The sequence below is a fragment of the Bufo gargarizans genome, chromosome 9 (genome assembly GCF_014858855.1).
Source record: "Bufo gargarizans isolate SCDJY-AF-19 chromosome 9, ASM1485885v1, whole genome shotgun sequence".
Taxonomy (NCBI): Eukaryota; Metazoa; Chordata; class Amphibia; order Anura; family Bufonidae; genus Bufo; species Bufo gargarizans.
The window spans coordinates 120,195,041-120,212,501 of NC_058088.1; the positions used below are offsets into that span (position 1 = coordinate 120,195,041).

Below are 17,461 nucleotides of genomic sequence, written 5' to 3' on the forward strand. Positions count from 1 at the left end.
GCAATCAGCGGCCGGCTGGGTGAAAAAAAAATGTCTTCTGTGCAAGCGCGCCGCAGGGATTTGGGAGAGGAGCGGTGGCCATAGGAGACACATGAACGAGCATGCAAGGAGTGTGATGTCAGAAAGAGGCATGGTAGGGCTTCACTCAAACTGCCTAAGCCTGCCCAGCCTTAGAAGCATGAATCCAGGAAGCGAACAGCGATCTGGCTGCAGATGAGGACGAATTAGCAAGATCGGAAAACCCCTTTAACCCTATTAACATTTAAAACATTTTTTTTTTTTAATTGAGCAATCTGTCTGTTTTTACAGACCCTAGCCCTGATAGCCTGTGTCCAGATCGGCTGATAGATGAAAGACTCACTTAAAATAAATACAATTCATATGCAAAGCTTGAGTTGATCATACATGTGGTGAATGGAAATAATGCAATGGACCTGGATAGTTAGGTTTAGGTTCTGATGTTAGCGATAGCAACATGTTCTACTACACACATGATATGATGATACACTCTTAAAGTACAGTTATGGTCCTGGGTTCAATAGGTAAGTATAATTAGGATACTTGGATGCATTGTAGCATTTGACATCTAATTACTTCCTGGTGCACAGGGCATGATGCTATATCACCCTCCAGAAATACCATATATTTTATTTATCTCTATAAATTACTTTATTCATTTTAGCTTTCATTCTCTAATACATTTTTTCTATACTTAATGTAATGTCTTAAAAGATTTATTTAAATTTTTTGCACATTCTGTTAATATTGTGGTTCTGGACTGCTGATTTGCAACTAGCGATTACGGGACTTCTCCTGCAAATAGAAACATCATTAAGACATCTACACAGGATATGACTTTTCACCATATTGCCTTTCTAATTGTAACCCTGGTGTGATGACATTAAAATACAGGTTTTTATTTGTTCACGATACAAATATGGCTGCCATTTGGCCATAAGCTGTTGGTTATTTTGGCCAGCTCTCACTCAGCATGACCAAGAATACATTCAGGGCAGCACTAAAGCACTTAGCATCTATCACAAGTAAGGCTCACCGGTAGTTACCAGCGGGCTCGACCGACTGTTAATTTCTCTAACCATGGAGTGCCATGTTTTACTTGGCCAGGCTTTCTTTCCACTTTTGCACTCTTCATAATGATACTGGACCACCCCAATCTGACTCTGCCTTACGTTGCCTCTGCATAACACAAGCATCATTTCAAGGCCACTGACACAGAACCCTTCTCAAAGTTGTGCCTTAAGGCCCTCTAACCCAAAGGACTCATTTTGTTTTCACCATGCTGTGTCATGGTTAACTGCTGCTGAGGGCAATCTCCCAATGCCTCTGGGTCATAGAAAAGGGCACACCCTTTATAAGAACTTATTCCAATCTTCTGAGTTTTCAGAAAGCACTTCCGCGTTTTCACTCTTCACGTGCTGATGTCTCATCCATGCCAGGCATGGCTTCCAAGCTCATCCCATTTTGCACAGCTGAAAAGGAGGCCATGGTGTGGAGCAACATAAGCACCAGCACGCACAGCTTTAGTCTCGTGTTTCCGAGGCGGGATCCCGCTGAGACCGGCAGCAGAGATGGTTTATGATGATGATGGTAAGGATGCAAGTGATGGTGCCGATGGTGAGGGTGCTGGTGGTGGCGACTGCGGTGTTGGTAATACATGGATTGGGAGTTCAAAGATTTGGTAGATGTGTTGTGGACGCTGCTCCCCAGGGTGTTGCAGGAATGCCATCGGACATCACAGCAAACTGCATCTGTGTTAGACATATGGTTTTCTAGCAAATCTGTTGAAGAAAAAAATATAGTGAAACACATTAGCAGCAGACTTAACAGGTTTAACGTTGTCTACGTGTATTAATATGTGTGTGCGTTTAAGACTGACAGCCTTATAACTAGGTTCACATCATGTTTGGGAGTTAAATATGGTAATACTCGTTGCTGTATGTATGCCCCGGCCAGATCTATGCAACGGAATGGCTCATGGCTGCATACATCTGCCATTGACTCAAAATTCTAGTTCCAGTCCTCTGACACATACTGTCAAATGTATGCCAAAAGAGGGTCTGGATAAGGAGAGTAGAGGGGCTTGAAAGACATATACACGGGTTGGGAGAATTTATGTACGTAGCAGTTAAATGTAAACCTAGCCTAACAGATAAGCAAGAGTATGTAATAAATTGTAACAGTATGTACAGATAAGTCTTTATTTATGCCATTTTACCAAGTTTTCAGATTGAGCTGTAAAGAGAGATTTACTAATGCTATAGATGATATAAAGTAAGGCAGATTGTCTAGGCCTGCACCAGATTTACTGTAAGTTAGCTATTAAAAAACGACTGGTTGGCTTACTTTGATTAAGAATTTTATGCCAGAATTATAGTGCAATTTTGGCAGAAAATGTTGTGTCTTAGGCCACACCCTCTTCCTAGCAAAGCTCAGCCCACTTTCAAGCAAGTCAGAAGAAAGTGCAAAAACCCCAGTTGCACCAATATGTGCTACTAGACGCAGGCATTTGGAGGCAGCTGAGGTGGCCCTACAGTGGAAACTCCCTAAAAGTGACCCTATTCTGGAAACTACACCCCTCAAGGAATATTTTAGTAGTCAACACTTTGACCCCAAAGGAGTTTCATAGAATTAGGAAACACTTGGTCAGTTAAAAGCACAGTACTTATCGGCGGTCTGCAGCTGCAGGACGCACGGACACGTGTATGTGCAGAAACGGTAGTATAAAAATACACTACAGTGTAAAAAAAGTGAACACTGGCTAAAAATGAACTTAGGCCTCTTTCACACTTGCGTTGTCCGGATCCGGAGTGTACTCCACTTGCCGGAATTACACGCCGGATCCGGAAAAACGCAAGTGTACTTAAAGCATTTGAAGACGGATCCGTCTTCAAAATGCTTTCAGTGTTACTATGGCAGCCAGGACGCTATTAAAGTCCTGGTTGCCATAGTAGGAGCAGGGAGCGGGGGAGTGGTATACTTACCATCCGCGCGGCTCCCGGGGCGCTCCAGAATGATGTCAGAGCGCCCCATGCGCATGGATGACGTGCCATGTGATCACGTCACTCTGGAGCGCCCCGGGAGCCGCACGGATGGTAAGTATGCTGCTCCCCCGCTCCCCGCTACACTTTACCATGGCTGCCAGGACTTTAGCGTCCCGGCAGCCATGGTAACCACTCTAAAAAAGCTAAACGTCGTATCCGGCAATGCGCTGAAACGACGTTTAGCTTAAGGCCGGATCCGGATCAATGCCTTTCAATGGGCATTAATTCCGGATCCGGCCTTGCGGCAAGTCTTTTTTTGGCCGGAGCCAAAGCACAGCATGCTGCGATATTTTCTCCGGCCAAAAAACGTTCCGTTCCGGAACTGAAGACATCCTGATGCATCCTGAACGGATTTCACTCCATTCAGAATGCATTAGGATAATCCTGATCAGGATTCTTCCGGCATAGAACCCCGACGACGGAACTCTATGCCGGAAGACAATAACGCAGGTGTGAAAGAGCCCTTACATCTATATATATATAAATATATAAGCTCTCTATATACAGACGTGGACAAAATTGTTGGTACCCTTTGGTCAATGAAAGAAAAAGTCACAATGGTCACAGAAATAACTTTAATCTGACAAAAGTAATAATAAATTAAAATTCTATAAATGTTAACCAATGAAAGTCAGACATTGTTTTTCAACCATGCTTCAACAGAATTATGTAAAAAAATAAACTCATGAAACAGGCATGGACAAAAATGATGGTACCCCTAGAAAACACAGAACATAATGTGACCAAAGGGACATGTTAATTCAAGGTGTGTCCACTAATTAGCATCACAGGTGTCTACAACCTTGTAATCAGCCATTGGGCCTATATATATGGCTCCAGGTAATCACTGTGTTGTTTGGTGATATGGTGTGTACCACACTCGACATGGACCAGAGGAAGCAAAGGAAAGAGCTGTCTCAAGAGATCAGAAAGAAAATTATAGACAAGCATGTTAAAGGTAAAGGCTATAAGACCATCTCCAAGCAACTAGATGTTCCTGTGAGTACAGTTGCACATATTATTCATAAGTTTAAGATCCATGGGACTGTAGCCAACCTCCCTGGACGTGGCCGCAGGAGGAAAATTGATGACAAATCTAAGAGACGGATAATCCGAATGGTAACAAAAGAGCCTAGAAAGACTTCTAAAGAGATTCAAGGTGAACTTCATGCTCAAGGAACATCAGTGTCAGATCGCACCATCCGTCGTTGTTTGAGCCAAAGTGGACTACATGGGAGACGACCAAGGAGGACACCATTGTTGAAAACGAATCATAAAAAAGCAAGACTGGAATATGCCAAACTACATGTTGACAAGCCACAAAGCTTCTGGGAGAATGTCCTGTGGACAGATGAGACAAAAATCGAAGTTTTTGCCAAGGCACATCAGCTGTATGTTCACAGACGAAAAAATGAAGCATATCAAGAAAAGAACACTGTCCCTACTGTGAAACATGGAGGAGGCTCTGTTATGTTCTGGGGCTGCTTTGCTGCGTCTGGCACAGGGTGTCTTGAATCTGTGCAGGGTACAATGAAATCTCAAGACTATCAAGGAATTCTAGAGAGAAATGTACTAGCCAGTGTCAGAAAGCTTGGTCTCAGTCGCAGGTCATGGGTCTTGCAACAGGACAATGACCCAAAACACACCGCTAAAAACACCCAAGAATGGCTAAGAGGAAAAAATTGGACTATTCTAAAGTGGCCTTCTATGAGCCCTGACCTCAATCCTATTGAGCATCTTTGGAAGGAGCTGAAACATGCAGTCTGGAAAAGGCACCCTTCAAACCGGACACAACTGGAGCAGTTTGCTCATGAGGAGTGGGCCAAAATACCTGCTGAGAGGTGCAGATGTCTCATTGACAGTTACAGGAAGCGTTTGATTGCAGTGATTGCCTCAAAAGGTTGCGCAACAAAATATTAAGTTAGGGGTACCATCATTTTTGTCCATGCCTGTTTCATGAGTTTATTTTTTTACATAATTCTGTTGAAGCATGGTTGAAAAACAATGTCTGACTTTCATTGGTTAACATTTATAGAATTTTAATTTATTATTACTTTTGTCAGATTAAAGTTATTTCTGTGACCATTGTGACTTTTTCTTTCATTGACCAAAGGGTACCAACAATTTTGTCCACGTCTGTATGTATATAAAGCGCTAACTACAATTTCTTTTTAAACAAAAAAAAAGGAAAAATATCAGCACAGATGTTAAAAAAAAAAAAAAATGCGCAAAAAATAACTACCAGGTGCTGATCAGGCACGTATACACTGAACAGCTCGTGTGCCGAAAAAGTGGTGCAGAGCTAGAAAAAATAAATTAAAATACGGTGACAAAAAAAGCACCCGAATCAAATGGTGTCCGCAAAAAATGGACAAGTGGGGTGGAAGGGGGAGAAACAGGGATGGGGTCTTAGGGGAATGGTTTAGCAATCTGGAACTGCTGCAAATAATAAAAAAAAAACACTGCAGCAGTTCCAGATGTTGTTCTTCTACAGAAACTGGACAATGGCAGTGATCGGGACTGCAGGGGGGCGGAAATACCTTCATATGCCGTGCAGAGCAGCCATCATACCCTGGTCACCGAGAGATTTCATCTGGGAACCGGGTTTACATTGTACCGTAGCTGTACGTTGCTGGGACTTAAGTCACAGCCCGCAGTGCCGTACAGCTACTGAGCTGGTATCCTACGGTGTTTGGTCAGTGATTTCAATCAGTTATTGTGAGTTAAAACAAGATGTGGGTCAAAACCACAGAACAGGTACAGATCATTATATCTTCTGGTTTTGGCTCACAAATAACTGATCAAAATCACTGACCAAACACTGAAGTGTGAACAATGCCTAATTAAAAATAAGTCCATGTAAACGTTCACATGGATATGAATAAAATTCATAAGAGGACTGGTGGTAACTGTCTTATGATATGGTAAATTGTAAAATCCTCAGAGGAGGAGATGAGGCCAGTCTATGTAAAAGTAACGGTGATTCTATGCACGCTTCAGTGCTGAAACAGATGTTTGACCTTTCGAAATTTGATGACTGGATGTTGGAGGAATCCTGAGCTTAGGACTTAAGCGTTTTTAAAAAAGACAAACAAAAGAAATACCTGGATAAACTTGCAGGTACTATTTGCAGATGTACAGTCGTGGCCAAAAGTTTTGAGAATTACATTAATATTGGAAATTGGAAAAGTTGCTGCTTAAGTTTTTATAATTGTAATTTGCATATACTCCAGAATGTTATGAAGAGTGATCAGATGAATTGCATAGTCCTTCTTTGCCATGAAAATTAACTTAATCCCCAAAAAACCTTTCCACTGCATTTCATTGCTGTCATTAAAGGACCTGCTGAGATCATTTTAGTAATCGTCTTGTTAACTCAGGTGAGAATGTTGACGAGCACAAGGCTGGAGATCATTATGTCAGGCTGATTGGGTTAAAATGGCAAACTTGACCTGTTAAAAGGAGGGTGATGCTTGAAATCATTGTTCTTCCATTGTTAACCATGGTGACCTGCAAAGAAATGCGTGCAGCCATCATTGCGTTGCATAAAAATGGCTTCACAGGCAAGAATATTGTGGCTACTAAGATTGCACCTCAATCAACAATTTATCGGATCATCAAGAACTTCAAGGAAAGAGGTTCAATTCTTGTTAAGAAGGCTTCAGGGTGTCCAAGAAAGTCCAGCAAGCGCCAGGATCGTCTCCTAAAGAGGATTCAGCTGCGGGATCGGAGTGCCACCAGTGCAGAGCTTGCTCAGGAATGGCAGCAGGCAGGTGTGAGCGCATCTGCACACACAGTGAGGCGAAGACTTTTCGAAGATGGCCTGGTGTCAAGAAGGGCAACAAAGAAGCCACTTCTCTCCAAAAAAAACATCAGGGACAGATTGATCTTCTGCAGAAAATATGGTGAGTGGACTGCTGAGGACTGGGGCAAAGTCATATTCTCCGATGAAGCCTCTTTCCGATTGTTTGGGGCATCAGGAAAAAGGCTTGTCCGGAGAAGAAAAGGTGAGCGCTACCATCAGTCCTGTGTCATGCCAACAGTAAAACATCCTGAGACCATTCATGTGTGGGGTTGCTTCTCATTCAAGGGAGTGGGCTCACTCACAATTTTGCCCAAAAACACAGCCATGAATAAAGAATGGTACCAAAACACCCTCCAACAGCAACTTCTTCCAACAATCCAACAACAGTTTGGTGAAGAACAATGCATTTTCCAGCACGATGGAGCACCGTGCCATAAGGCAAAAGTGATAACTAAGTGGCTCGGGGACCAAAACGTTGTCATTTTGGGTCCATGGCCTGGAAAATCCCCAGATCTTAATCCCATGGAGAACGTGGTCAATCCTCAAGAGGCGGGTGGACAAACAAAAACCCACTAATTCTCACAAACTCCAAGAAGTGATTATGAAAGAATGGGTTGCTATCAGTCAGGAATTAGCCCAGAAGTTGATTGAGAGCATGCCCAGTCGAATTGCAGAGGTCCTGAAAAAGAAGGGCCAACACTGCAAATACTGACTCTTTGCATAAATGTCATGTAATTGTCGATAAAAGCCTTTGAAACATGAAGTGCGTATAATTATATTTCACTACATCACAGAAACAACTGAAACAAAGATCTAAAAGCAGTTTAGCAGCAAACTTTGTGAAAACTAATATTTGTGTCATTCTCAAAACTTTTGGCCACGACTGTACAGAGCAGAGAACAGAACAGGAGAGTGAGGCCACCTGCACATTTTGCAGAATAAGTTTTTTTCCATGCGGATTTACGTACAGAAAAAAACGCAGTGTATTACAATACTAGCAAAGTATATGAGATTGCACAAATCTCATATACACTTTGGGGATTTTTTTGGTGCAGAAATTTACCCGCTGCGCGGATTTTAAAATAAATAGCATATCGTCTATGTTTTCAGTTTTCGCTGCTGATTTCAAGAGTAAGATCTGTGGCAAAACCACATCAAATCCACACCAAATACCACTGTTAGACATTGCGGATATTGGTGTGGTTATGCTGTTCAGCCGACAGCTATCTCTCACAATCCCCTCCTTACAAACTCAACTCAGTTTAATGTGTATGGGGGTACCAAAGTGTGAAACCAAATCTACAGGTTACCAAAGGCTACAATAAATTAACTACACTTTATGTATATAGCCATATAGTGGTAGGGTCTTTAAAGAGGGAGCCTAATGTCTGCAATGAGTGATAACGCTAATTGCAGACTATTAACCCCTCAGATGCCGTGGTTAAATGTGAACACATCTGAAAGGTGGCAGCACTGCTTTGGAATATACTGATTTTTGTATCTTAAATGGCTAAAATGTATATATATTTTTTCTTCAAAACATCCCCTTTCTCCAAAATTAAAATGAATATAAAAAAAAAATATTATATTATAGGAATTGCTGTATCCCAAAATTACATACAATTAAAATATAAAAATATTTATCCCATATGGTAAATGGCGTGATGGGAAAAAAAGTTTTTCACAGTTTTTTTCATTGCTTCGTGTTCCCAAACAAATTCAATAAAAGGTGATCAAACAATCATACACACCCTAAATGCTATCAATAAAAACTGCAGATTGTCCTGCAAAAAATAAGGGCCATCAAACAGCTCTATAGGCATAACTATGAAAAATGTATGAGGGTATGAGCTATGTTAATTAAAATAAAAAAATATTTTTTTTCTGTACAAAAACACTAGAAAAACTAGAAAAATGTGGTATCTTTGTAATAGTACCGACACAGAGAATGAAGGGCATGGGTCAGTTTTACCCATAAAGCTGTGGTGGAATTGCATCTTTTTCCAATTCCACCACATTTAGATGCAATATTAAATGGTTCCATTAGAAAGTACAATTTATCCTTGCAAAAAACAAGCCATCATGAAACTATTTAAACAGAAAAATAAAAAAAAGTTATGGCTCAGGAAATGTGGGGAGTGAAAGAACGAAAACACAAAAAAGGAAAAATGCTGGTAATGAAGTGGTGGTTAACAATGACACAAGAGTCACAATGGCAATTAGTCTATAATGTCTCAAATGGAAAAGATCAAGTAATAATAAATATTGTGTGACAGGTTTCATTCTACATCTAGGCCAGGTTTCAGTAAGTCTCATTATATCATGCTAAAGGACTTGGCCAATTTCTAAACAAAATTCCCAAAAGCTCCCAATCTATTTGATGCACAGATTGGAACTTAACCCCTTAAGGGCTGTTTCACACGAGCGTGGCATCCGCTCCGTGAAAGAGTGCCAAGACCCGATGCAGACTGCAGAGGCACGGAGCAGTAACATGATGGCTAATGCTCCGTGCCTCTCTGTGACCTCTTTACTACGAAATCACAGTGAGATACAGTTGTCACTGTGATTTCGTAGTAAAGAGATCACAGAGAGGCACGGAGCATTATCAATCACGTTACTGCTCCGTGCTTCTGCTGTCCGCATCGGGTCTTGGCACTCTTTCACGGAGCAGATGCCACGCACGGCATCTGCTTGTGTGACACAGCCCTAACAGTTTTGCTTGAACTCTGCTGGGGCTTTGAGAAAATTAACAGTTCAGCCCAAGCAGAGCTCGGGCAGCAGGGTAAGAAGGGGAGGGCTGTTTTTATACACCATAGCTTTGGACTGGTAGCAGCTAGAAATAATGTTCCAGTTTAGTTTGAAAGCTGACAGTCTAAGCTTTAAAACAAAACATTGGGAGATATAACTGTTAGAAATCAGGTCAGGAGTGATAGCAGCTGAACGTGAAAGCGGGTTAAGCTGACCCAAGAACAGTTATATCTCCCAATGTAGTGGAAATAATGCTGTGATTTGTTTTAATGCTTAGGCTACTTTCACACTAGCGTTTTGGCTTTCTGTTTGTGAGATCCGTCATGGGCTCTTACAAGCGGTCCAAAACTGATCAGTATTACCCTAATGCATTCTGAATAGAAAAGGATCCGCTCAGAATGCATCAGTTTGCCTCCGATCAGTCACCATTCCGCTCTGCCTGCAGAGTTTTGCTGCCGCTTGACAAACTGAGCCAAACGGATCCGTCCTGGCACACAATGTAAGTCAATGGGGACGGATCCGTTTTTTCTGACACAATCTGGCACAATAGAAAACTGATCCGTCCTCCATTGACTTTCAATGGAGTTCATGACGGATCTGTCTTGGCTATGTTACAGATAATACAAAAGGATCCGTTCATGACGGATGCATGCGGTTATATTATTGTAACGGTAGCGTTTTTGCATATCCATGACGGATCTGCAAAAAACGCTAGTGTGAAAGTAGCCTTAGACTGTCAGTCAAGACCAAAAGCATATTTCTACCTGCTACCAATTCCAAGATATGAGAGGTTAAATCAGCCCCTCCACTTCAGCTTGTTGTGATCTGAGCCAGCCTGGGGGGTGGGGGGAAGTGGGGGAAGCTGACAGATGGCAGGGAAAAGAAAATATAAAAATAATATGTATTTGGCAACATCATAATGGGAGAGTCCCAAAGAATAAAGTTATCCTGTTATTTATACCACATAGTGAATACCGTAATAATACATCCTACAAAATAATGTTAAAATTGCAGGTTTTTTTCTTTTCCCCTAAAAATAAAATAATATAAGTTATTTAATACTGTATATGAACCCCCAAATAGTTGTTTTTTTTTAAAACTATAACCCTTCCTGCAAAATTCAAGGTCTCATACAGCTAAATAGTACAAAAAAATAAAAAAGTTATGACAGCTGATATACAGATATACAGAAGGGGAAAAATGACATTAAGGCTTCTTTCACACGGGCGAGATTTCCGCACGGGTGCAATGCGTGAGGTGAGCGCATTACACCCGCACTGAATCCGAACCCATTCATTTCTATAGGGCTGTGCACATGAGCAGTGATTTTTACGTATCACTTGTGCGTTGCGTGAAAGTCGCAGCATGCTCTATATTGTGCGTTTTTCACGCAACGTAGGCCCCATAGAAGTGAATGCAAGCAAGTGCGGATGCGGTGCGATTTTCACGCATGGTTGCTAGGAGATGATTGGGATGGGGACCCGATCATTATTATTTTCCCTTATAACATGGTTATTAGGGAAAATAATTGCATTCTTAATACAGAATGCTTAGTAAAATAGGGGTGGAGGGGTTAAAAAAACTAAAAACTAATATTTAACTCACCTTATCTACTTGGTTGCGCAGACCGGCTTCTCTTTCTTCAGGACCTGGGTAAAGGACCTTTGATGACATCACTGCACTCATCACATGGTCCATCACATGATCCATCATGTGACAGTTCCCAAATTTGTGCATGATCCACCATGTGACGGACCATGTGATGAGCACAGTGACGTCACCACAGGTCCTTTTCCTCCTGTCATCAAAGAAAAAGACAGAAGAGAAGCTGGGCTGCGCGAACAAGTGGATGAAGTGAGTTAAATTATATATTTTACTAAGCATTCTGCATTAAGAATGCTATTATTTTCCCTTATAACTATGTTATAAGGGAAAATAATAAAATCTACACAACACCTAACCCAAACCCGAACTTCTGTGAAGAAGTGGGGGTTCGGGTCTGGGCATCAAACATGCCGATTTTTTTCACGCGCGTGCAAAACGCATTAAAACGCTTTGCATTCGCGTGGAAAAATCGCACATTTTCCCGCAACGCACTCGCATCTTTTCCCGCACGTCACACGTAACGCCCATGTGAACCCAGCCTAAGGGATTAAAAATGAACTTGTGTCCCCTAAATCTTCAATAGAAAGTGACATTTTTGGAAGGGTTATTCCAATTTTAATGTGATTGTTAAGGGATTAAAGAGGTCCTGGAAAAAATTCTGAAAGCATTCACATGTTGGAGGTCGAGGTCAGGACTAAGAATGAGTGAACCAGTTCAATCTGAAGTTTGCAGTTTTTTGCGCCATTTTAGTGCACATGTTGGCAGGAAAAAAGCACTAGGGAGGAAGAAGAAGGGCTCTGACATGACCCTGAAAAGAAGTGGGGGGTGGCTTGCCCTGATTGGTTCCAGGCTGGCAGACAGAGGTGTAACTGGGGAGTTGCCCTAGCAGAACGTCATTCTGCGCTGGACTGTGAAAGAGGGTGTTTGTCTGTGACAGTATCTGATTAGGAAAATGATCTTAGGGAGTCCGAGAGAGTGAGAAATCAACTAATGACAGTCAGAAATAAAATAACTCAAGCTTATTGCCAGGGGCAGTGAAGCGAAAGGCTAAGATTTCAAAGAAGAATTTGTTTCCCCATTTTCACAGAAATCCTTTTTTTGTGGGATTCAATATAACTAATAGACAGTTTCCACACAGTCGCAATAAAAAGCCTTGGTGGTGATCCTTGGATTCTTTTTCACCTCTCTAACTATCCTCCTGGCCAGCACAGGTGTCACTTTTGGCTTCCGACCACGTCCTCTGAGATTTTCCACAGTGCAGAACATTTTGTATTTTTTGCTCAAATGTAAATAAAAGCCTCTTGTACATTGTCTTATTATCTTTTGGGAGACACCTATGTCATTTCCCGTAAAAAAAAAATACTTGCTGGTTGAATAAAAGTAACTTTGAGTCAAAATTTGCTAGGGGTATGAATAATTATGGACAGCACTGTACAGTCCCTGACAAAAGTCTTGTTGCTTCTCTATTTTGTAGAAACACCTGCTATTAACCTGACTTTTAATTAATCAATTGGGGTTAGAAATAGCTCATATGAAAAGCTAAAGCCCTCCCAAATGATGTTTAATGCATTGAAATAAATTAGTTTCACTGAAAAAAGATTTATCATTTAATCAAGACAGAAAGGTCAAATTTTGGCAAGACAAATGTTTTGTCGCCTATACAGAAATTGAACAACTTTACTGCAAATCCAAAAATATGTCAGCAAATTAAGTAGTGGTGCTGTGAGATCCAAATTTAATATCTTGTATGACTTCTATGAGCTTGAAGGACAGCATCCATGCGGTTTGGCAAGGATTCATATAATTTATTGATGAAGACATCAGGAATAGCAAAGAAAATAGTCTTGCATGCCTCCCAGAGTTCATCAATATTGTTTGGTTTTGTCTTCCATGCTTCCTCTTTCATTCTACACCACATATGCTCAATGATGTTCATGTCTGGTGACTGGGCTGGCCAATCCTGGAGCATTTTGATCTTCTTCACCTTAAGGAACTTTGATGTGGAGATGGAAGTATGCGATGGAGCACCATCCTGCTGCAGAATTTGGCCTTTTTTATGGTTGGGAATATAAGAGGTAGCTAAGATTTCTTGGTATTTTAGACTATTAATGTTGCCTTCCACCCTTCAGATCCCTCGCACACACCCATACTGTATGTGACCCCATACCATGATTTTGCCTCCACCAAACTTCACAGTTTTCTGGGTAAATCTCGGCTCCATGCGGGTTCCAGTAGGCCTCCTGCAATATTTGCGGCGACTGTGGTGAAATTCAACAGAAGATTCATATGAAAAATCCACCTTCTGCCACTTTTCCAGCGTCCATCCTTTTAGCAGGCTGTGGCCCTTGGCAAATGCCACACGGTTTTTCAATTGTCATTTGTTTAGTGCTGGCTTATGGACACTGATTCGACCATGGAGGCCATTTCGAGACAGAATCCGACAAACTGTTCTGGTTGACACAGGGACTTCAGGTGACCAGGTCTCGTGGAGCTCTGCTGCAGTGGAAAATGGGCTGGCCTTGGATTTCCGAGCCAACAAACGGTCCTCTCGAGCAGTTGTCTTGCAGGGTCGGCCTGACCTGGCCTTGTCCAAAACGTCTCCAGTCTCTTCAAATCTAGTGTCTTCAAAAAAAAAATTATCCTCTGAACTTGACGCTGAGACACATTGAAGGTGTCTGCCACATCAGCAGTGGATCTGGTCTTCAGCCTCTTGATAATCAACACTTTAGTCTCCGGGTGAATCTTAGGCATGTTTGCAGAGGTCTAGTTTCCGTTTAAAGTCTAGTGTACTGGGGTTCTTTTATACACACCTCAGACCTAATTGATCCATTATTAGTCACAGGTGAAGCTCATATGACAACACTTATGTCTTGGCAAAAATTGACTCAATGGGTTGTGAATATTAGAATACTTTGTCAGTTTCGTTTGGAATGAAACATTATTACAAAAGCTGTTGCGATTAAAGTGACCCATTTCTTGTAACAAAATCTTGATTAGAAATATATTTTAGCGGCACTTCAGGTCAATTTGTACACAAGCGACAAGATTTTTGTCAGGGACTGTATATGTGATTAATACAAGAAACAAGGTATAGCAGTAATTTGAAGAAGTAAAATCCAGCACCGATAAAATCCAATAGTAGCTTTATTCCATAGTCGTAGCAATACAAGTACAGGGGACACGACACTCTGCACAAACTGTTGACACCTTTTGGACACCTCGGTGTGTTAACGCAACATGACCGGTGTTGCTGGTCGATTTGAATTAGGCTACAGAGCATTAAGCTAATTGCAAAACCTGGACATCAGAACAGCAAAACCCAAATTAGGGAATTACACCTTAGTGAACAAACATGTAAAATACAGTAACTAAACTGCAGTAAATTCCTAGACAGATGATAATACAAAGTTACATTGTATATAATTAATACCTGAGCTATATAGTAATAGAATTTTTTTTTGGGGGGGGGGGGGGGGTTAAATTTCTTTAAGGTGCAGCATAAATGTATGATTACTGTATTAACCCCTTAATGCTATATGACGAATATATTATATTATATTAACCTTAATGACCGGGAAAGTTTCCATAAATTCGATTTGGTTTTTTACTCATAACTAAACGAACTCTGGTTCAATTCCAAGGTACTACCTGGAAGTATCAAGTTCGTTATCAAGGTTTTTTACTGTAATAATTAATTAATTAAGTTATTACATGAAGTCTCGCAAGACTTTGAGAAGCAATAACTTCGGCTCATCGGAGCCAATACATTCTAATACTGTACGGAGCTCCCGCTCCATGCAATATTACCACAAAGTTTTATCCCTCACATTCCCTCATCCCTAACTATAAACTAAATAACAACATGCAACGTCAGTTGGTCTGCCTCTAAGGCCCCTTTAACATGAGCGTGACGGATTAGGTCCAGATGGTTTGAGGGTGCGTTCAGTAAAACTCGCACCATTTTGCAAGCAAGTTCAGTCAGTTTTGTCTGCAATTGCGTTCATTTTTTTTCCATGCGGGTGAAATGAGTTTTGATGCGTTTTTCACGCGAGTGATAAAAAACAGAAGGTTTACAAACAACATCTCTTAGCAACCACTTGCTTGCGGATGCAATGTGTTTTTCACGCAGCCCCATTCACTTTTATAGGCCAGGGCTGCGTGAAAAACGCAGAATATAGAACGTGCGTTTTTTTATGCAACGCAGAACTGATGCGTGAAAAAAAACACTCATGTACTCAGACCCATTGAAATGAACGAGTCAGGATTCAGTGCGGGTGCTATGCGTTCACGTCACGCATCGCACCCACACGGAAAACTCGCTCGTGTGAAAGCGGCCTTAGGCCAACAAACTTCCCTCTTGTATGAAAAGAGGTATGGCCTCACGGGACAGGGATGCAATATTGCACTATACAAAGCTTTGGTACGGCCTCACCTGCAATAAGTGGTTCAGTTCTGGGCACCAGTTCATAAACAGGATGCCCTGGAAATAGAAAAGTGCAAAGGAGAGCAACTAAACTCATAAAGGGCCTGAAAGATCTTAGCTATGATTTTTTTTTTAAATAACTGAATTTGTTTAGTCTTGAAAAAAGACATCTAAGGGGGAGCAAGATTAACCTGTATAAATATATAAATAGACCATACAAAGAATATTGAGAGAACCTATTCTGTGTTAAACCCCCTCAAAAAAGGGGCCACTCCCTACACCTGAAGAAAAATTGATTCAGTCATAAGAGGCAACAAGCATTCTTTACAGTAAGGGCTGTGCATCTCTAGAATAGCCTGCCACAGGAGCTGGTCACAGCAAATACAGTAGATGGCTTCAAAAAAGGTTTAGATTACTTTTTATTTCAAAATAGCATTGCGGCTTAAAGGCAGTCTGTCACCAAATTTGAGCCCTTTAGACCGATCAGATCAGGTTATAGACTCCTTTGCCAACATTACAATGGAACCTTTATTTGTTCTGTCCCTCGCCGAGATCTTGAAATATAGGCTTTTTAAACGTATGCTAATGAGGTTTGACAAGTGCCCAGGGGTGGCATTACTGCCCAGACACCTCTTTCACCCCTCTGGCCTGTCCTTATTTCCTATCATTACCTCCTCCTTTGCCTTCCAGATCTCGTGCCTGCGCCGATCCACACTTGTCCCGCACCTGCTGTACCCATTATGGGCAGAGGAACAGGTATTTGGACTGTGCATGCGCCGGTCTTTAGCGCACAATCCAGCGGGTGGAAATCACCAGTGGTAGTGTTGAGCGCGAATATTCGAATTATGAATATTTATCGCGAATATAGCTACTTCGAGAATTCGCGACAGTTTCAAATATAGTGATATATATTCATTTTTTGAATATTCGTCATTTTTTTTACTCGAAAAATCGGCAAGGTAATATGCGAATAGTACGCAATAAATACAGGCGTGGGTCAAAAACGAATATATAGTGCTATATATTTGTTTTTTGACCGACGCCTGTATTGATCACGTAATATTCGCATATTACGCGATCATAACCTTGCCGATTTTTCAAGTAAAAAAATGTAGAATATAACGAATATTCGAATTCGGTAATATTCAATGAATATTCTACAAAATATTTGCGAAATATAGCAAAATCGAATATGACCTCTGCCGCTCATCACTAACCAGTGGCACCAGAGGACTGCAGTGAAGATAGAGAAGTGTGGAGCGGCACAGGAGCGAGATCTGGGAGGCAGAGGAGGTGGTAATAATATGAAATCGGGGTGGGCAAGAGGGGTGAAAGAGGTGTGTTTTTCTGGGCACATTGCCGAGGGGCCTGGCCACTTGCAGCAGTAACGCCGCCCCTGGGCACTTGCCAAAACTCATTAGCATAAGTTTAAAAAGCCTATTTTTCAAGATCTCGGCGAGGGACAGCACAAATAAAGGTCCCGTGACCCCCCGTGTCGGTGATTGCCGCAAACCGCAGGTCAATTCAGACCTGCGGTTTGTGGCTTTTACCTGGTGCGGTGGCGGTGCCATCGGGTCCCCATGCGGCTGTAGGGGGTACCCGATGGCATGGAAGGCAGCACGATGCTTTCCTGAGGCATCGGCGCTGCCTTCCTGTGACGAGCCTGTGAGATCCAGCCCCCTGGATCTCACAGGCCGGAAGTTGTATGAGTAAAACTCTCTGTATTACTCATGCAGCCAATGCATTCCAATACAGAAGTATTGGAATGCATTGTAAAGGATTAGACCCCCAAAAGTTGAAGTCCCAAAGTGGGACAAA

At 41.7% G+C, this 17,461-nt stretch overlaps 1 protein-coding gene across 1 annotated transcript in view; it reads right to left on the reverse strand.

Moving 5' to 3' along the window:
• Positions 1–1,361: 1,361 nt before the first annotated feature.
• NALF2 (NALCN channel auxiliary factor 2) overlaps positions 1,362–17,461 on the reverse strand; it is a 286,332-nt gene continuing 270,232 nt past the window's right edge. Inside the window, exon 3 of the mRNA XM_044268681.1 lies at positions 1,362–1,799. Within this exon, the coding sequence (XP_044124616.1) occupies positions 1,423–1,799 (377 nt within the window). The 3' untranslated portion in view covers positions 1,362–1,422. The remainder of the gene's footprint in view (positions 1,800–17,461) is intronic.